Raw genomic sequence first — 22,854 nt, 5'->3', positions numbered from 1 at the left:
AATCTGTTCTGAATAGCAGAACATTTCTTACAAGTTGGCACCTGGTCTATTTTCCACCCTTTCACTGGATGCACTTCTTCAGTTTAATATTTTAAAATCACAATCAAATTAATTACGATATTTCATGTTTTAAACTACAACTCATGAACGGGCAGTAGCATTCATGCGTAATGTAACTCAATGGGTCAAATTTCATTTCTGTATGACCTAAAGGAAAGGTTGTACATTCCTTACTCTATTATCATCGTACGAACTGGTGGTCTTTGGATAACATCTAGCAGTGCTTTGCGTGCATGGAAAACGACGAACTGTAGACATCACACACCCCCACACCCCCCGCCATGACGATGGTTCACTGGCTAAATAGGACGGCCGCATTATTATTCTTCATTTCGTTAACATCCTCCCATATTATTTCTTTAAGAACCACATACATTATAGGAGATAGCAGACTTATTCTTTCTTTGATTCCAATCAATGATAACAAACAGTCTTCAGGCTATCGATTTCATAATGACCATATTCAGCTTTCCGTAGTATTTTTCAAAGGAAATGAAGCCGCCTTTCATTTTTAGAGAATAATTAATACCTGTCATTCAATTTAAGTGATTATTTGACCAGTGTGCTAAACTAGTACACGAATGCGGATACTTGGCTTTCGCGGAAGTGTGCCCTGTCTGTACCATTAGACGACGTCTCTCGGTCTGACTCAGACCCATAACTGCGAACAACATTTTTCAGATCTTGTATTCACTCTTTCAAACGAAACGCACCACCATAAAAGTGGTTCTGTGACCTACGGCAGCTCTAGGGAGAACGAGAATAATGAAACAAAAAGGTTTTCTGGCTACCTGCGTAGTGCAAACCTTTTTACTTGAAGCTACTTGGGCACCTTGTTTGTCAGTTTCGTTGCTTATTTACTCAAGCGGCTTCTCCTTAGGCATCATGAGGTTGAGTGAACCCCGTTTCAGACCGTACTACATCAGAAAAATCTGAGGTGGTCACGGGATTCGAACACGGAAACTCAGAGTTAATAGCCAGCGACGCTAACCATTAAACCTCATAAGCGGCCGAGAATGAGGACAGGACTTATTAATTTCATGTGCCAGCCGAGTAACATTTAGTCTCGTCAAGTTCTAAGACATGGCCAAAACCGTGTCAATACCGACCCATCAACAGTGCCCCCCACCCCACCCCCACCCCACACACACAAAACTCTGCAATTTTTATATTAAATTTTCTTAAGTAAGTATAAAGAAAATTAAGTACAGTGAAATAGATTATCCAACGAGGTTTGATGCAAGACTACATGGCTTAAGCATTAACAATGCCATTAGCTAATTCTGGAGACCTGAGTCATAAGTAAGAGAGGAGCTTCTTAGGTCAGCTCTTCAAAAAACCAAAGAGACAGAGTCAGGGACAAATATGTAAGGACAGACCTGCAGGGGACCTTGACCGCGGAGGAAAGAAAGAGTGCTGTGAGACTGAAGTGCTTAGGTCATGTGAAGTGAATGCACCCGACACGAACTCCACGTCAACTTCTGAAGATAGAGGTGCCAGGCCTTTGATGAGATGGGCAGACTAAGTAATAAAGATCTGAAGACGAGACGGGTAATGTGGGATGCAGTGGAGAGAGAAAAGCCATAACAGGACAGAAATCAATGGAGGCGCATATGTGTATGTACTGAGGTGATGGGATAGCGATATGGCGGTAGTATTGCGTACACAAGATACAGAACGGCAACCATTGGCAGAGCTGTCAGGTGATTCATGTGAAATTGTTTCCGATGTGATTATGGCCGCACGACGGGAATTAACAGAATTTGAACACGGAATGGTAGTTGTAGCTAGAAGCAGAAATCGTTGGGGAATTTAATATTTCGAGATCAACAGCGTCAAGAGTGTGCCGAGAACAGCTCTCATCACGGACAACGCAGTAGCCGACGGCCTTCACTTACCGACCGAGAGCACTGGCTTCTGCGTAGAGTTGTCAGGGCTGAGAGACATGGAACACTGCGTAAAATAACCGCAGAAATCAATATGGAAAGAACAATGAAAGCATATATTAGGACAGTGCGGAGAAAATTGCGTTAATGGACTATGGGAGCAGACGACCGACGCGAGCCTTTGCTAGCAGCACGACACCGCCAGCAGCGCCTCTCCTGGGTTCGTGACCACATCGGTTAGACCCTAAACGACTGGAAAACAGTGGCCTGATCAGATGAGTCCCGATTTCTGTTGGTAAGAGCTGATGGTAGGATTCGAGTGCGGCGCAGATCCCGCAAAGCCATGGAGCAAAGCTTTCAACAAGACACTACGCGAACTAGTGGTGGCTCCAGAGTGGTGTGGGCTCTGTTTACATGGACTGGACTGGGTCCTCTGTCCAAATGAAACGATCATTGACTGGAAATGGTTATGTTCGGAGACCATCTGCAGCCATTCATGAACTTCATGTTCCCAAAGAACGATTGAATTTTTATGGATGCCAATGTGCCATGTTAAGGGGCCACAAGTGTTCGCGATTGGTTTGAAGAACATTCTGGGCAATTCGAGCGTAAGATTTGGCCACCTAGATCGCCCGACATGAATCCCATCGAATATTTGTGGGACATAATCGAGAGGTCAGTTCGCGCACGAAATTCTGCACCAGCAACATTTTCGCGATTATGGCAGCTACAGAGGCGCTATGTCTCAACATTTCTGCACGGGACTCCGACGACTTGTTGAATTCATGCCACGTCGAGCTGCTGCATTCCGACGGCCAAAAGGAGGTCCGACACAATATTAGGAGGTATCCCGTCACTTTTATCACTTTAGTGTGCATATAAGTCAGGTGTTACGACGAAAGATGCTTTAGCAAAGCAACCGCTGATCAATGGCACAACATATGTTTGTTTGTGCGAGGATTCAACATATAGGGTGATTTACGAAGATATGCAAATATTTTAATATATTATTCTACAAGTAGAAGTAAAGAAGATATTTCACATAAAAATAGGCCCGAAAATGTTTAGTTACGGAGTTGCGGCTAAAAAAAGATATTGCCTAAAATTTAGCAACTTCGCTGATATGAAGCCATCGCAAAATCGTACGAGGTAAAAGTAAAGCGCGATTTCCATTATTTTGTGTTATTGATCTGGTGAATCTAATAAAACGTGTCCCAGACGTGTGTATCTGCAGCAGTCTTCCAGAACATTCAGAGAAGCAAAGGCGTAATTCCGTAAAATTTTTAATTTATTAACTACATGGCTGCCGAGTTTGTCTTTTAAATTTCAGACATTGCACAAAGTTTTCAACGGAAGTTTTAGAGAATTTAATTTTGAAAGAATGTTGGTAATAACGTTAACTAAAACTGTATGAATGTGTCGGATAATCTGCTTTTATTAATACCACAGCACACGTGAATTCATGTTAAACAGGAAAAAACAAAAGCTAAGTGTTAAGGAAGTTGTACACTGTATATATAATTTCACAAAACATTCACAATAAATGTTCAAAAATGTCTCCACTGAGATCAATGCATTTAGCTGCACGTGTATGAACAGATATTGTTGCTCGTTTCAGTTTCACAGGGTTGTTTTGAATTTCGTGTATCGCATTCATAATGCGAGCAAGTAATCTCTCACGTGCATTGACTTTGTCCTCGTAAACTATGTCTTTCATCCATCCCCATACACAAAAATCCATTGGTGCTAAATTTGGGCGATCTGGCGGCCTGGGTGACCACAGACGTGTAGCACCACGACTAATACATTTCTGGGGAAAATGTTCATTTAAATGTGTAATAACGGCGTTGGTGAAATGTAGAGGCACACCATCATGTTGAAAATACATTTGCAATGGCGTAGCAAGTGGAACATCTTCGTGCAAGCGGGGCATTTCTTCTTGAAGGATTTGTAAGGACGTCTCGCCAGTTAGCCGTCCAGGAAAAATGAATGGTCCAATAAAGTGTGTGTTGATTATAGCACTACATACATTTATGTTAAATCGCTGCTGGAAATTGCGTTGCACTGTTGCATGTGGGTTTGCTTCAGACCATACGTGCTCGTTATGTAAATTGTTTATACCATCTCCAGTAAACTGCGTCTGATCAGTAAAAAAGTATTTGTGTAACCGCCAATTAGTATTTAACCAGGGGTGCATAACTCCAAGCGAAAGGCAGGATCTCCCGGATATAGATGATGAACTTTTTGTTTATGGTAAGGATACAGATTATTGTGCCCCATTTCTTAGATTGTGAAATGCCTATCATTGAGAAGTAGCGCCAAGAACTGAATCGTTGAAGACGGGCGAGCTGTGTGAAACAAGACTACTGCTGCCACATAGAGCGTGTTAGTGATGGACGTATTTTCGGTGGCAGTTGTTCGTTTATGAAGATACTTGGAAGAAACGGCACTGTAGAAATGACACTGTGATAACAATGAGCGCTTACTCTTGCGGGCTGAGGAAAAAGGCTCCTCCTCACAGGCATACGAATACCTGTCCCGGTTAATTCTTAAGCTGTCTAGTTTTCAGTCAGTCTTTGTGCCCCTCTGCTCCCGCCATCCCCTCGGTACGGCCCTCATAACGATGTAAGGGCGTTGTCTGGCGGTGCGGATGAGCAAAGCTCTTGGTACTGAAACGCCTGCAGTAGCTCTCTTAATGAAAGAAGGAAGGCAGCTGATTAATGAGCGGCCAAGGGCTCTGCCGGTCGACCACTCGCCGGTAATGAAGCAGCGAGCGTGAACGCCTGGGGGGGGGGTCTTGTGAGGGAGACACCTGGACAACGCCCAGCGATCACCCGGATAGCGCACCAGGGCGTCACCCTTGTTCTGGTGTCCGCCTCGCAGAGTTCGCCGACTGAACTGTATATCCAGTTAGAACCACTCCTCACACACAGCGGACTACTTGGAAAGGGTATTGCAGTTAAGTGCTGGCAGCTACTTTACCTTTTTCAGCGTTCAAAGTAAAAGAGTATAAGTGTGCTGATACAGGCAAAGCAACCAGAGATTTTGATGGGACACTTGCGGCGCGAAAATCACTTGTAATGCAGAGAATACATTGGACGCTATATTCATACGAGGGTGAGAAAAATGAAAACCTTAAATTTGTAATAACAAATCGAAATTTCGCACCGTTATCCTTTAAGTTGGTAAGCGTGCTACAAACTGCGTGCAGAATAATGCAGATGCACACATACCGTCGCAATATCAGTATAAAGATGGCCGTCCCACTTGCGACTTGCACCAGGGAAGAACAGCGTTCTGTTATTCTGTTTTTGCGTAGTGAAGGTGTGAAACCCATTGAAATTCATCGGCGAATGAAGGTTCAGTACGGTGATGCATGTTTGTCACAGCAGCAAGTCTACGAATGGAGTAGGAAGTTCGCAAATGGTGTGACTTCAGTGGAAGATGCTCCTCGTCCAGGTCAGGCACAATGAGTTGTGACTCCACAGAACATTGCAGCAGTTGAAGCCATAGTGAAGGAAAACCGCCGAGTGACACTGAATGACATTGCAGCATGTTTACAGATTAGTCACGGGTTAGCACACCACATTGTGCATGATGTGCTCCAGTTTCGCAAAGTGTCTGCAAGATGGGTGCCACGGCAGCTGACTCCTGAAATGAGAGAACGACGTGTTGATGCTTGTGAAGAACTGCTTCGGCGCTTTGAAAGGGAAGGTGATGGCTTCCTTGCAAGAATCGTTACTGGGGACGAAACCTGGGTTCACTTCCACCAACCGGAAACGAAGAGAGCGAACTAGGAATGGCACTATTCCTCATCACCAAAACCAAAGAAGTTTCGAACTGAACCTTCAGCAGGGAAGGTTATGCTGACTCTCTTTTGGGACGGAAAAGGCGTCATTTTGGAGCATTACATGCCTAGAGGGACCACTGTCAACAGTGTATCATACACAGATCTCCTAAAAAATCATCTGCGGCTTGCAATCAAATCAAAGCGACGTGGACTGCTGACAGCAGGTGTCCTTTTGCAACATGGCAATGCAAGGCCCCACACTACCCGTACAACAGTTGCAACAATCACAGACCTGCATTTTGAGTGTCTTCCTCATCCGCCATACTCACCAGACCTTGCCCCAAGTGATTTCCATGTGTTTGGACCACTCAAAGACGCAATGGGAGGAAAGAAGTTCCGTTCTAATGAAGAGGTACGCCACGCGGTGCATGAATGGTTGCGTGGACTACCAAAAGAATTTTTTTCCAAAGGAACTTATGCACTTTGTAAGCGCTGGAGGACTTTCATTGAGCGTGGGGGAGATTATGTTGAAAAGTAATACAGCTTTGTACCACTTCTGCACAATAAATAATATTTAAAAAAATATTTAAGGTTTTCATTTGACTCACCCTCGTACAAAACGTGCACCTAAGGCAAGCTGAGAAGAATAAAGGTACAGGCCTGCTTGGGAACGAGCAACAATCGACGAAAGCTAGGCAGTTTGATAAATGAGTGGGCTCGTAAGAATTTTAATGAAACTGGTATTAGTAATGTAACTACGAATACGATTTAAATGAAACCTTCTGCCGGGCAATAAGATTCGCCACAAAACTGTTGATACTCCACTTAACGATGTCGAGCAGACGGTCTATCTCGGATTTTACTTCAGTGATACCTATATTCGTGCCAGGGTGTTGACACTCCAAATCAACCGAACCAAACTCAAGCGACATGATTGGTACGACGAATGCCCTATAGGAAGAAAAGGAAAAACCACCACGTATCCAAAGACATCTAGTGTCAGACGGCGAAACACGGCCAAGACCAGCTGTCGTGATGGCTCTGGGATTGTTGGACGCAAGTCGCTACAGTGACGCGATTATCGTAAATGAGCAAACTAGCCAAAACTGTCAAGCTGCTGCCACTGGATAACACACTCTTATAAACAAAACAGAGAGGAAATTCCAGTCAGTTCTCCTTCTCCCCTGGAATGCTTTACAGAAGGAAAACACGCTTCTCTCAAAAGAAACTGCACGCATTCAGGAATAACAGGTCGTTTTATACATAGACGACGTATAGCAAACAACAGATTCTACAAAAATTATGCGACACAACTTATACTCTTTCTAGCGGTACTTTATCAAAGAACGCTGGAGCAACGACTGTAACAAAGCACAGGTCATTCCTGTTTTCAAGAAGGGTTGTAGGACAGCTGTAAATAATTACAGGGCCGCGCGGGATTGGCCGAGCGGCCTTGGCGCTGCAGTCCTGGACTGTGCGGCTGGTCCTGGCGGAAGTTCGAGTCCTCCCTCCGGCATGGGTGTGTGTGTTTGTTCTTAGGATAATTTAGGTTAAGTAGTGTGTAAGTTTAGGGACTGATGACCTTAGCAGTTAAGTCCCATAAGATTTCACACACATTTGAACATTTTATGAATAATTACAGGACTATATCACTGACGTCAATGTGTTGCAGAATTGTGTAACATGTTTTATGCTCAAGGATTATGATGGTTCTTGCAGAATAAAAACTTCCTCTATAAAAATGGATATACCATTCCCCAAACAGAGAATCTCAGCTCACTCTGATCCTCCATGAGATCCACAGTGCTGTACACAACGGCGTTCAGGTCGACGCCGTGTTGCTTGACTTCAAGAAGGCATTTGATATCGTCCCGCACTGCTGTTTAATGAAAATAAATAAATACGAACTTACACTGAGTACGGGACCGGGTTTGGGACTGGATTCAGCAGTTCTTTGCAGATGTAACTCAACTTGTAGCTCTTAGCGGAACAAAATCTACACATGTAAAGGTTATTTCCGTAAAGGTTATTTCCGGAGTGCCCCAAGAAAGTGTGATACGACTGTTACCGCTCACAATGTATAAAAATGATCTAGGTTATTAGTTGAAAGCGAGGAAGCTTTTTTAAGTCTGTTCGCAAATGATGCAGATAAATGTAACATATTGCGCATACTCACGCAAAGAAATCCATTACTGTACAACTACACTAGTGACGGCAAATCGCTGGAAGCAGTATACAAAGTAAAATATCTAGGAGTAGCTATCCAGAGCGACCTTGAGTGAAATGACGACATAGATCAAATAGGAAAAGCAGACGCCAGAATGAGACTCGTAGGAAGAATCTTAAGGAAATGTAACTCATTCACGAAAGAAGTGACTTACAATGTGCTTGTCCGACCGATTCTCAAGTACTGTTCGTCGATCTGGGACACTTACCAGGCAGGACTGATAAAAAGAGAGAAGATCCAACGAAGAGCGGCGCAAGAGCGTTACAGATACTCTTAAAAAACTCCAGTAGCAGAAGCTACAAGAGAGGCGTTATGCATCAGGGCGACGTTAAGTATTAAAATTTCAAGACAGTATTTTCTAGGAACAGTTGGACAACATATTACCTCCTCCCACATACGAATTGCGAAGTGACCCTGATGAACTAAAAATAAAAAAATCGAGACTGTGCAATAGCTGTGCTGTCACCATCGTGTATCTCGCGTAACGATCTTGACAGTAAGATACGCTATTGCATACAGAGAAACCATTGCTACAAAATTGTAGCGAAATGCGGGAAGAGCTTTAGCAGATCGATGCTCGGTGGAGAGATTGTCAGCTCACCCCGCAACATAACAAAAATGTAACTTGTCGCACATAAATATGCGGAAAGACTCATTATGTATGTGACTGTTGAAGAATGACTGCAAGCAATCTCATCCATTAAATATGTATCAGAGAAAATGCATACGCGGCCATTTGTTGTGGAACGACAACTTAAAACAAACCGCAAGATTTACTGGGTGGATCCTCAGGAGGCGTAGTCCACCCACGAATGAAATAGCTTTCAAAACTGCTGTTCGACCGATACTTTTATAATGCTCGTTAGTATGGGATCTGCAACAGAAAAGATTCACATAAGAAATAGAAAAGATGCAAAGAGAAGAGCACCGCTTCTGATCAAAAGATCGTTTGGTAAGGGCGAAAGCGCCAACGGAGATGATACATTGCTTCCCACTACGTCTAGTTCGCGGAAAGGCATTGAGGCAAAATTAGATTGGTTAGGACTCACAAGGAGGCTTACCAACAATCTTTCTTCGCGTTTCCAAACCCATTAAAGAATATATATATATATATATATATATATATATATATATATATATATATATATATATATATATATATATATATATATAAAATAAAAAGAGAGAGAGAGAGGGATGACGACAATCTTATACAAGTACCCTCTGCTACATACCATAAGGTCGCTTAGCGAAATGCCTTAAAAGGGTATGGATGCAGACGTGCGAGAGATTAAGGCACATACAGAGGCATACAGTTATTTTCCTTAGTCAAAACTAGAATGGAATAGGAAAGAAAACGGATGATCATGATACGATGCATCATCCGCCGTCTGATAACGAGGAGCGGGATGTGCAGGCAGAGTACATACCCCCAGCTGGCTGCGAGTCGAGGTAACATTTTATGGCCTGGCATCCCTGGCAGTGGCGGTAGGCGTGGAAGACGAAGCCTGGTTTCTGGCCGGAATCGCTGTGCTCCATATCCGCGCATCGCCTCCCGGCCAGTGGGGCGTCGCGCACGTCTGAATCACTCACCACCTTATGACCGGCGGAAATGACAGGTCTCCGCTCAGGTCCGGCTTGTTGCTGTTCGATATCACGTACCTGTATCGCGGATGGCGTGATAGTTGCACGCCGTCACTGATAACCGCACTTAAGACGCCGCGTGCGGTGTTGTCCTCTCGCGCGTCCGCAACAGATTGCAGCGTCCAACACACGACATTTTCGCGATCACCGATACGAACACAGCCCAACTGCAGTTCGCGAAGGCGGGACAGATCTTGAGTTCACTTGTGGGCGGGCAGGAGGCGGACTGGTGTTATCTCGAGACTGCTGTGACGTTCCGCAAAGAAGCGTTGTGCCGCGTACCAAATTTCCCGTTGGCGTGTTATCACCACGTATTGCAGTCGTTGAGGCTCGGAGTTATTGCCACGACGGCGCATTTTATGGGACGTGAACACAGTGGGACACGCACTATATGCAATTCACTGCTGTGTAACGACACAACGCAATTAAAGCTGGCACAACCACATAACATACACCACTTGTTTCTCGAGTGACACATCTGGTGTTATTTACATGGCAGACATTTACTCTGCTTTTATTAACCAATGCCAACGAACGACCACTACTGTCATGTACGTTTACATTCCACATCCGTTCAAGCAATCGTTACGAAACTGGAGGCAGCGTCTTGCGCATTTCCGTTCTCGTAAAATGCTACGATGTACACAGTTAAGTACTGGCAATTTTTTTTTTTATCTGAGCAGACGTGAGCAAAAGCGGTTTATCACTAACGCGCGTGAAATGATAACACGGTGCTTTGAACTTCGCACACGCAAAACGAGACACTGAACAGCAGTTATCTGGAGCAAGGAATAGCACTGTGCTGCGGAAATGGAACACAACTTTGCTTCTCGAGGTCTCGAAGAAGGCGCGGTCGTCACACCCTGACAGATCGACGAATCGAGGTCAGTATCGAACAGGACGAGTCACGTGACCGTCCAGTCAACCCCTGCACGGGTCGGTGGTAGCGGCGCCCGCCGCCGATTACCGCAGTCGGCGAATGTCAGTGCGCAGAGACTGGCGTCCTGGCGGCAGCAGCACGGGCTCGAAACGAGGTGGTGGTGGTGGTGGTGGTGGTGGTGTGAGCTGCAGACGAATGCGATACGGGAGTGTTACTCGCGCTGCGGCCAGCGTGCGACTGGCGCGCCTGGCTGGCGAGCAGCCAGTGCGGTCAGAGGGCGCCCCTCCCCCCGGCGCCACGTGCTCGCCACTGTCGCTCTAACGTCCCGTTTCCGGGCATGCCTTCCTCGCACGTGCTTCTCTTCCCGACAGTCGTCCCCCCTCCCCCTCTCATTCTACAAGCATTTCCCCGAAAGTTATTGAAATTATAACGTTGTGCGCTAATGGTTACGAGAGCAGTTGCTTGCTAATTCAAATCGCGCTCTATCGAAATAATTGCCAAGTCCTCTGACAAAATGCTGTGGGTTTTTATGCATTCCATACAATGAAGCGATCATCGTGACAGACCGCATTGCTAATAGTCAGTGCCTACGACACAAGAAGTACGGGTGTTCGACTTTGGTAGAAAAGGAACGGGTCACTGAACCCGAGGAATGTGAACTATAGGGTGTTTCAAAGTCTTTACATCAAACGTCTCGGCATGATAGATCCCGTTATTAGGTTTGAAATGTTCACTGTTGCGTCTTAGGGATGTTCGCCGTCCTTTAGTATTTGCTGGTCCTGGGACGACGAGATTTAGTCGAACTAGCATGGTCTGATAAGCATGTGTACTGCATACGACTTAACCAAGTAAATTGAAAGAGTGATTTTCAGCGAGAAAAGGTTGAGAGTGAGTGACTCCAAGCGCAGAAAGATATTATTTTATGAACGAATCAGTAACTTCAATTTTGCTGGGCCTACCGTCTTTCATATCAGACAGACGACTGGATTATAGGCGCCGACACAACAGCATACACACGCAGCAGGGTGCCTTCACTCCGCTGCCTCTCAGAGGCATCATAACTACAGAAATGAACGCTTTGTCTCTTAACAAAAGTTGTTCCCCGTGACGTGACATATCATCTCCAGACGTTTGACTCAAAGACTTTTAAAAACCCTAAACACGATTTGGCGAAAGCTTTCGGGATTCCGTCAACCATGCCATCGACAATCATGATGTAGAAAGATAAGATTTCTGGTAACTATCATAAGGAAGGAGGTAGCAGATACGGCAAGAAGAATATCGATGAAATGGCTGTCAATGTATCCTTAAAAAAAGCTTAAGTCATTCGCTGCCAGTCTTGGCATCAAAGGGTTCATTTAAAAAAAAAAGAAAAACACACATACGCGACTTCGATTTTAAGAAGATTTTATAGAGAAAATGCGATCATTCATGACATAGTTCGTTCTGCGTGGTAAAAACGAATGAAACTGAAAAATTTTAATATATTAACATGCGCCTGCCTTCAGTTCGAAGTGTCAAAAAAATAAAAATAATAAATCTACTATAAATTAACTTATTTTGAGTTTTATTTGTTATTTCATGCTTCCCTTTATAAAGAAATATTTATGTTACTTAAACCTACAAAAAAAAAAAAAATGGTTCAAATAGCTCTGAGCACTATGGGACTTAACTTCTGAGGTCACCAGTCCCCTAGAACTTAGAACTACTTAAACCTAAGTCACACTCATTTCGACTTTTCCCCTATTCCACCTCGATCAGTCCAACTCGCGTTAAATCAAAGCCTACAATGTTCTAACCTTTTTTGGGCCCCTTGAACTTCGAATTATCACGAGTAAATTGCACACAGAAATTTCGGACGGTGTTTCCCTATGTATTCTTGTTGAATCACTGCGGCAAGCGCTTGCGAACTGAGTGGTTTGGTTACCTATCTGTGAGCATATTTCCATGGTCGTAATTCCAAAGCATGTCGTTCTGGTACGAGCAGCGTCTCCGTATAAAACTGTTTTTAACGTGTCAAATTCACAGCAGAAACGCAAGCCACTGTTGACGCAAGCTTTTAGAGCTAACGCTTTAGGTCAGATACAGACTTACTAACGGGTTGTTACCCAAAGAGGCAACCATCGACCAATGATGACCGTTCCGGTCGTCAACTGGCATCACTCCAGAAAACGTTCAGAAAGTAAGGTAGCTGATCCTCCAATTTAGTAAATAGGCCACAAACACTTTAGGAATAAGTTACGTATGGTACATAAGAATTTATTATGTTGGAAGAATTTAATATGAGGAGGATTGTTGCGAAGTTTGTGCGACGATTGCTTCTGGGGGATCGGAAGCACCATCCCGTGAAAGTCTGCAGGTAACAAATTAGTGCTTCACAACGACTAAAACCTTCTTTGAAGGTTGTCACTGGGGCCGATGGTTGGGCTTTTAGCTGTGATCCCACAACTATGCACATCGTCGTTATGGAAGAGTCCTTCACCTCATCCATAAAAACCTCAACGATTCAAGACATAATTAAGTAATCGTTAAATTTTTTTCTCTCTATTGATCCTCCTAGTCAGATGGTCAGTAAGAAGATTAAACGCGACGTTTTTAGGTGTTTTGAAGACATCAGGAGAAAACAACAGAAATGGCATACGAACGACTGGGTACTCTACAATGACAATGCACGACCGCAAACGGTCTATATTGTCCAGGAATTTTTTAGTAAGCACAAAATGACAGTTCTTTAGTTTCGTGTGAGTTTTTCCTCTACTATCAACATAAAAAACCAGGTTCCAGGCGCGAAGATTTCGTCCAGTCGTGAAGATTCAAGCGGAATATGACAAACGTAAACTAACAACATTCAGTTCAAAATTGGCAGAAACGTTTGAAGATGATGGCGCGGAACAACTTCAACAACTGTACTCCGGAAACTTTTGGATATTATCTGTTGTGTTTAGTGCCACAAGAGATAAGCTGTTCCTCCAGTTACGTCAATACAGTTATTTTCTACTGCGTTGCCAGTCATCACACTGCTTCGAAGTTCGGCTGGAGTAACGTTGAGAAAATTTTTTTTCATCAAGCTAACTGGGACAGATAGTGTGAGTGAGTGTGTGTGTGTGTGTGTGTGTGTGTGTGTGTGTGTGTGTGTGTGCGCGCGCTCGCAATAAATTAGTATAATATAGCTGGATTTTATGAGAAAGGTCACAAAGTGAATGATAGAGGAAGTCTTGTAAGTCCTGCGGTAATTTGAAAAGAAAGCTCAAACGTGACAGTACTTGCTTACCTTGGATTAACAATTATTACGTTTCTTAACGGGAAGAAGCTCTTGTCGCTAAACCATTATTTATACTTGGGGGGAGGGGTGTCGTGCACAAACCACACAAACAACTCCGTATTTGCCTTCAAGACTAATATTCAAAACGTAAAGCTTCGGGTAGTTGGTATTACTACGCCAACAGTGTTTAATCTGGCTCCAGGTCTGCCTCAGACGCTAACCCGGTGAGCGTTAACCTTTACGCCCAACAAACTACATTATCTTCCGGTAAATAATGATTTATCTGGAATAAAATAAAATTCTATACATGCTTTGCGAGCGTGCGAAGATAATAGCCGTTGACTCACCCCCTCCGCCAATAAAAACCACTCTCTGTTAAAGACACACGTGGAGATGGAGGGGGAGGGAGAGAGGATGGGCGTAAGGAGGCACGGCAGGGATGGAAATCGGCCGTTTCCTGTTTAAATCAGTATCATTTTCGACAAGCGATCACCTATTTTCATGAATACACATAACTACACCAATATTCCATTTACCAACACCAAGACATTTTTGTGATTAAACCCATTATCAATAGTTAGAAGTGAGAATGTGCAGAACTGACTATGTTTTATGTACACAGCACACTATTCTGCATATTTTCACTTCCGACAGTTGATGCGTTTATCTTGAAATATCTCGAGGTGCTGATAAAGATAATTTTGGTACAGTTGTATGGTATTTGTAAAAAGGAGCTCGGAAAATGTCTGATTTCAGTGTCGGTTCGACAAAATAATGGTAAACGTTCTTGATGGGGAAGGTGTGCTGGTGCTGGCCCAGATGGTGTATTGATATTTTGTAGCTGGCGAGTGGTGCTTCCTGGAAATAAAGAGTGAAACCGTGCAGCGGCTGGTTTCTCTTCGTGCCGAGCGAGGAAAGTCCACAGTCATGATGGGGCCTTCTTCCCCAGGACGCGACAGGCCGGGCGGGCTGCGGAGAGCCAAGCTTTCTTTCCGGTGGCCGCTGCTAAAGGGATCTGCCGGCTGTAACCGGTCTTCCGCCGGCGATCCTATTAACGGTTGAGCATCGCAAATATTACTGTTTTACAATTGGGCCACACATAAGAGCTAGAAGGCACAAACAAAGCAGTACGAACCGAAGAGTGTTCCGCGCAGGCAGTAATTTCCCCACGTAAGAATTTTGTCTATGCTAAACATGATCTTCCATTGCCTGGCCGGGTCTGGGGTGGGGTATGGGGCTAGTATCAGAAAACAAAACTGTGCACTTGGTACATATGACTGTCCATTACTAACCTCTTGTTACCGATGACATGCTTTAACCAGGCATTCCAAGTTCTGTGAAAGAGAGTTGTTGAAAAAATGTCTTCAGGGCAAAACTCAAAATCTCGAACAAATTAAATTCATATCTCTTTACTTACGTGTCTGAAATTCTTTGATGAGGTGTGGGCGACTAGACTTTTGCGTCTATGGTTTAATTTAGATTTAATGAAATAATTTCAACGACAGCTGAAATTTTGACTAAACCTAAGACGTTGTTACAAGAGTTAAAATGATTGTTCTAAAGATGGATACAAGAGCTGTGTGCAGTTAAAGCAGGCAAATAAAATCAAGGAAAGTTAAGGCTAGTTTACACGACGACAATGGGTTGCGCCATTCGTTGGGTGGAATGAGCTGCACGCAAATGGTTTCATGTCTGACTGCAGAGACGGCGCCGCCAGTACACACTTCAGTTTCGTCGTTTTGAGGGTCTCTTGAGTCGTTCTCTGAAATGAAAGTTTTGACAGCTGCACGTCGCACGAATTATGATGGAGTTAAATCTAGTTGAGTGGAATCGCTGCATAAGAAAAAAATAAGAAACGTGTTTCGATTCGTGACTGGATGAAGAACCGACGTCATCTGGGTTACTCAGCATCCTTGCTGAAATAATTTATAATCGAAGACCCACGAAGTTCTTTCAGTTATCGTAGAACGTCACCAGAACTGCTCACGTTTCTTCTAACCAGTGTTAATTATGCGATAAGGAGTAAAGATACTGTAATGCACGAAGCACTGCTCCCAGAATTGAAATTACGTATCACATCGCGTGCAAAAATTGTTCAAATGGCTCTGAGCACTATGGGACTTAACATCTGAGGTCACCAGTCCCCTAGAACTTAGAACTACTTAAACCTAACTAACCTAAGGACAGCACACACATCCATGCCCGAGTCAGGATTCGAACCTGCGACGTAGCGGTCGCGCGGTTCCAGACTGAAGCGCCAAGAACCGCTCGGCCACACCGGCCAGCTACTCGTAAAAGCCGTGACAGACTGCATCAGCAGAATGCTAAGACGACACAGTGTGTAGACCAACAAGACAGGTGCGCGAATATGTGAACACCGCAAAGGACCTACGATTGCCGCTCCTCACAGGAGGAGGATATAAAATCCCTTGCACATGCTGACAGGGGATTATGGGCAGTACAAAAAGAAGCATTAACATCGGGCTTAAAGTCAGGTTCTTACTCAAAACGGTAGAAAATTCGACTGTTTTATTGCATTTTCTAAAAGGTATGTGTGTATAGTATCTTCGGACGAAAAGGTTTTTTAATCAGTGCGTTACAAAAGATTCTACAGCCCATTGTTCGAAGCACTGCCACGGCCGCCGTGGGACGTTCTCAGCCGAAGACGCACGGCTCAGGTAGAAAACTTGTGCCGTGATGCACGTTCGCAAAATGATTTATAATATGCGTGCAACCATATTTCAAGAAAAAGCTGACGAACAATTTGTGCAACAACGTGTGCAGGCTGCCGAATGCACAATATCCAGCTCAATCAGATCGTCTTTTCTCTTCAAGAAAAACGACAAAACTGCCCTCCAGGGCAGAGTTAGAGGAATTGAAACTAAACGTAAGTAACGAAAACACTTATTTGGGTCAAATTTTGGTCAAAACATAATTTTTGGTCCGCCTTATTGGATTAGCCATTTTGAAAATGTGTTCAGCGACATCAAAAATACATAAAAAGTTTTCCCTAAAGTTTAAACAAGTTTTTCTCTAGAAACGATATTTCAAAACTTTGTGCAGCATAAAATAAAAACAGTTAAACCTATCAACTTCTACCTTCGACCATCGAAAAGAAAACATTTTTCTTGGGAGCTTATAATACACAAAATTTGTTAATATTGATTATTTTTCGAAAGCCATAAAGTGTGAAACAACCCTCAAAAATCGAACTCAAAGCTCGAGTTAGCACCGTGTAGTTAAATTTAAGGTTACTTCAATGTGGTTAGGTGTAAGTTCCCATAAACTTAATGTAGTGCCGATTGATGTTATCCATTTTTGATTTCAGGTAACTCCTAAGGGTCTATCCCACACGCAGTCTGCGCACTGCAAACTCGCGGGCCCTTGATCAAACCATAATTACGGGCGCCATATTTTTAATGAAAATCGAAAATGAAGTTCTAAGTGTGATCAATGATACTTCCCAAACAGATCCTTTCATTGTCTCAAAAAAATTTTCAAACTCTGCCTAATTTTTGCTCACGTGAATGAGAACCTGGCCTTACAGACCATAATAGCAAACAGTGTGTCAATTCTTCCGCATTACACCCTACCCAACACGTTAGCGCGACTGCGATTTAGGCAAAGGAGCGATGACGTCACGACCCGACCGTTGCGTGGATAGGTGTTAAGACTTTGATGAACGTTAAGCTGAAACTGCTATCTGAGTCTTATAGTCTCTGATAATTTCGCCAGCATTAGGAGACGAAACGCTAGGCACAGAAATATCCCTTTGAGTACAGCTCAATGCTCATAAAAACAAAATCCACCCAGAACACACATACCGGCCGGAAAGCCTTCATCGTATGAATTAAGACTTACAGTCAACGTTAACAACTTTTTCTTTTTGAGAAACACTTCTGCAGGTATTGCCATTCTATATATTGTACCCTATCTATTTCTGTCATCTGTTTTCCTATCAATAATTATTCTTATAATTGTTTTGCTCGATGACGTGTGTCCCATGTTAAGTTGAAGCAAATGCTCGCGTCTGTAAAGTATTGCTGATAGTTCATTCCAAGGTTATCGGATTCCTGCACTTTTGCTTTGTGCAGTATATCGCGTTAGTTCACTTAAAAAGAGATCAATCAGCCCGTCCACTCAGCTGCTTATCTGACAACAGCACAGGACTGGAAGCTGCGGAGACACTGGTGGGGAGGGAGTTGAGCAAACTACTCGATGGGTGCTAACAGCGTTACGTGACAAGCGGCAATCGACGTCGCAACGGATTAGAGCCTGCACTGACGCTAGCTGCCCGGTGGATAACGCCCTCTACAAGTGTGCAGGACAAATTAGTGAACCGCGCGCGATGGTGTGTAATAGGCCACAACCGCCGCGTCTGGGAATTACGGCCAGTTTCCCCAGGCAGGTGGCGACAGCTGCACCATCAGTTCCTGGTACAGTCTCTCTGACGCCTCTCCTCGCCATGTTTTCCTCCGTCGCAAAACGGCTGACACAAATGTGCGAGGCAAACTCCAAATATTTTGAAGAATTGAATTTGCGCTGCGCAGTGAGCTGCGGGGAGTAAATTCCAAATACCAGTGATAATATACATGAACTACATACACGGGAGGGGGGGAATACCACAGTCCATACGTAGTTGCGTACACAGGATGGCGTAACAGATAAGGAACAACAAGTACTAAGTGTCTGTTGCCGACGATCAGCGAGCAATAGTTGATTTACTTACGCTTTGAAACTGGTTCTATGAAACAATAGTCAACTGTTCTGGTCATAGAGTGCGTTCGTAATTCTTCGAGAAAAACATTTAATTCCACACAATGTAGACGGGATTGATGAACATAAGCGACTCGCACCAATAAACTTGAAATTTCCGTTCACACACACACACACACACACACACACACACACACACACACACACACACACACACGGTTATGAAGATTAATCAGCGTTATCTTAACATCAACAACGAAATATTGAGCACCGGTGATCCTCAGGACTCCTCAAGAATTGTACTGGAGTTCCAATGGCCGCATAGCGTTACACGCTACTCATAGTGAAACGCTAGACAATGTGTAACAGTGCAAGACTAAGCACAGTATTATTAGAAAAGAAGAAGAAGCAGAGACTGCGAAGAAACCAGTAGTTATGTAAGAAACATTATCAATTTACAGTCTTCCCCCCCCTCTCTCACACTCTCTCTCTCTCTCTCTCTCGACATAAAGATGGAAAAATTGTGTAACGACGGTCCTCTATGATTTACAGCACGAATAAGGCTAGGCAGATAAAATGTTAAACGGTGGAAGGTGGAAGACAATTAGCGCTTGAAAAACAGAGCACAAGTTCGGGTTGGAGGAAAATGGAGAAGATATCGGGCGTGTCTCCTCTGAAGGAACCATCCAGACATTCGGCTCAATCGACTTCGGGAAACAACAGAAAACGTAAATAGCGATGGCCCAATGTAGATTTGCATTGTGCTGCTCCCGAATGTCTAATGCCTTAACTGTTACGCCTCCTCGATCGGTATATTCTCTCTAATATTGTCTGCTGCAACACAAAAAGTTAAACACACGAACACATTAGGAGCATTTCTGCAGCAACATTTTATCATCTATTTTTCCTTCTCGAACCCAAGGTAAACAGTGATTTTATTGTGTGTCGCACATTTTTGAACAGGTACGTCTGTTTCCAGTTCTGAATAGTGATAATGAATAACGTTGCTGCGCATTATCTTATATCGTGGCCTTGATCTGCGGATCGATAGCCAGGACGGCAACAGCAACGGAGATGGGACGGTTTATTCCTGAAATGTGATAAGAAGCTATATTTCCGTCGTGGATTAATCTGTCACTGACTGGCCAGGTAGCGCCATTTGAAGATTAAGATTCCCATCAAAACATACGTCACATTGCACATGACCACTAAAATACTGTCGAGAGCAATATACTTAGGAGAAAGTTACAACTGAGGCATCTACTTCGTACGAGTTTGCTGCTTCGGCAATATACCACAAGATTGAAACACTCATCAAATTTTAAAAAAAATCTCAAACTGGTATTTTACCTGAACCGTTATTAAGACAAACTACAAACTGTAATACTCTATTGTCTTCGCTAAAATACGTAAAGAAGTCAAACACTTAGGGTAGATTGTATAAGCATCAGTGACTACAGGTCAAATTTACCATTAGATAAGAAACTGAACTATGTTCAGGACTCAGCTCTATTGTATAACGCTGTACTTTTGGAGCCACCGAAGCAGGTTCAGAATTGATCTTAGGTAGCATGTAACATGTTTGGCAACACGGCGAAAATCGGCTATCGGCACGTTTATCGCGCTTCAACTGCCGATATTTATCGTACATAGTCGATGGGCAGTATTTATTATCGAAGGTGTGCTTTAACTGTGGGAGCACGTACAGAAAAAAAAAAAACCGATCGTCAAGCTTCTCTCAATACGAGAAGGATTTGCTGCTGGAGACTGTGTACTGTGATGGGCTAGTATAAAGATCTAATTGAGGGGAAAAAAATTAAAAAAGTAAAAACACAGATGAAGTCGCGCGGTTCCAGACTGCAGCGCCTAGAACAGCTCGGCCACTCCGGCCGGCCATGTCTACTTTAAAGAAATAACCAACCACTATTTGAAAGATTCCTGTGGCACAAAATCTTAAGTTTAACAGCAACATGCACATTGCAGTCAGTGGTTGGTTTCATTCGATAGTTCTTAACCCATAGTTGCAACTGCTCCAAACGAAACCTCAGCTTAAATGACTTTTTATGTAACTCCAAGAGTGGGTTCATCCTTCCACGCAACATGCGGAAACTCGTTGGATCTCGTCACTGTCGCTCTCTGTGGACACATTTGAATGCCCAAATATTTGTAAAGTAAACGAAAGGAAACAATGTAATTCACGTCGCGTAGGTTACTGCACACATAATTTTGCCCAACAGTGATCCAGAACACTCGGATGACGGAGGGTATGGTATGGTATGGTATGGTATGGAATAGCATAGTAATGTTGTCATAATTACCTTTACAACCAATAAGGTAGAGAAAATAGTAACAAATAGAACATAAGAACTTCTGCACTGCAGTCCACAACGCAACCTCTGAGCCACGAAATTAACGACGTAGATTAATGTAGTTAGTTTATTTCAACATACTTGCTTGTGTTCTATTTATCAACGCACGTGGAACTGTCATAGCAGTTAAAGGACGTATTCGGTAATTAAAAATTTAATGCGGATTATATAGTTACTGCTATCCGAGCCGGAAGAGAAAATGTATGTAAGTGATGTTGAATCGTTATTGGTTGCTGTCAAAATTCCCATACTTAACTGTTCATTGCAAATATTTCGAATTTTCCTTTTCTTACTCTGATGCTAAGTGCCTAAATAATGCCTTTGAACTAATCGCATAAATTACGACTCGTCTCTCAAGAGATGTTACGAGATTGATCATGAAGTACACAAGGTACCCGGTAAGTTCCTTAACTTAACCTTCCAGAACGAAAAAAAAGTATTTTGAGCATCAGCGGCGTGGGAACGACGTAGTCATATATTTACTTGCCTTTTTAGTGTTAATAACTTTATTATTTCGACTGGTATCCGCTAAAAACAAAAGCGATGAATCGTAGTGCTACTACACTATAAAATGACGATTACAGCTGAACCTGACTTTGAATCGCTAATTTTCGGCAGTCAAAGATGATCCGACTTCACGGCGATATGATCCAGGATAAACGTTTAATTTCCAGGTTAAGCTTGATCTAAGGTTATTTTCTGTCTTAACCTAAGGTTAAATGCTTTACAGAATCGGCCCTTAGTCTTTAGTTCAGGATTCATGTTCTGTAGATTGTAGTGGCAATTACACAAAGAAGACTTCCGTCGAAAGAAACTAAACCGGAAAACAAATAGCTTGCTAAAATTCTGCTCTGGAATTCCGTAAGATTAGATTTTCGTTTTACGCAAGGACAAAATGTAATGTCACATGTCTCCATGCCATTTTAAACGTTATGAGTATGGACATCATAATTTGATTTAAGCGACAAGGCGAGAAATTACGTGGAAACGACAACTTTTGACAGTATAATGTAAATGCAGCCATTTTAACAAGGTAAAACAAGGTAAAAAAATTTTGCGTTTTTGCCATTTCCATGCAAAACTGGTGCGAATATTAGGGAAATGATCAAATAATGTTAACTTTTATAGTTCGTGCATGTGATTATAACTATTTCTCCTGATTTGTCGCAATGTATGCTGAATTCTGTTGGTATTTTTTAGGGATAGCCAAAAACTGTGCTTTCAACTGAAAACATTAAACTCAGCTACATTACGCGTGCGACTCAAACTTTTTATTTTAACGAAATCGGATGGATATGACAGCAGCAGCACACACCAACATTAATACAATAATAGAAAAGCATAGAAATGTACAACAAATATAAGGGAAAATTAAGGATGTAACAAGTGTGACATACCAAACACACAGAAAAAAGGTGTGTAGTATACGAAATTAGTTTTTGACTACATGTAGATGTCCAGATCTTGTACCCACTTCAGAGCATAAGGTGTGGCTTCAAGAGAGTATTCAGCTGATCCACCGTATTTTCTCACAGAGCACACTTTTATGATATCCGGTATCTACCCAGGTGCCTCACAGTAACAACTTCGGCTACCTGTAAGCCCCACTTATAAAGTATTGCCTTACAACTTGTGTGACCGTTTCGGATACGGTTGAGCTTACTCCAGTTTTTCTTGGGAAATTCAACCCACTGCATTGCTTCCGAGGGATCGAAAATAAGATTATGATTACTCTATTTCCCCAGTTCTTCTTCCACGCCTCTATTCGGTTAACGGTGTTATGTGCTCTTACACAGCTATTGCTCCATATTGGCTTCCGCGATTCCAACCGTGTGTTTAGCAAACTCATTACTTCATCCTGAATGGATACATGTTTCGCGTGGATTATCTGCAGTATTTTGCCCATGCTGTAACATTGTTTCTGTCGTCTTAACTTTGGTGAAGCTATGTCATTGGAGACGGACAGCCGCGGTATCGCAGTAGCCCTTAATGTATCGGTGATTGTACACATAACTTTGTG

General features: G+C 43.1%; 1 protein-coding gene across 3 annotated transcripts in view; it reads right to left on the bottom strand.

Annotated features, from left to right (window-relative positions):
• The window catches only part of LOC124606240 (trafficking kinesin-binding protein milt), a 363,542-nt gene that overhangs the window by 131,908 nt on the left and 208,780 nt on the right, over positions 1-22,854 (bottom strand). The window contains exon 1 of one of the 3 annotated variants that reach the window (XM_047138223.1): positions 9,394-10,621. The exons of the other annotated variants lie outside the window; for them this stretch is intronic. Within the exon in view, the coding sequence (XP_046994179.1) occupies positions 9,394-9,502 (109 nt within the window). The 5' untranslated portion in view covers positions 9,503-10,621. Of the gene's footprint in view, positions 1-9,393; positions 10,622-22,854 lie in introns of those variants that run through there. 3 annotated transcript variants of the gene reach the window in all.

This window comes from Schistocerca americana, chromosome 1 (genome assembly GCF_021461395.2).
Source record: "Schistocerca americana isolate TAMUIC-IGC-003095 chromosome 1, iqSchAmer2.1, whole genome shotgun sequence".
Classification (NCBI taxonomy): Eukaryota; Metazoa; Arthropoda; class Insecta; order Orthoptera; family Acrididae; genus Schistocerca; species Schistocerca americana.
Note: the sequence above shows the minus strand (reverse complement) of the source record. Positions and strands in the feature narration are given on the sequence as shown.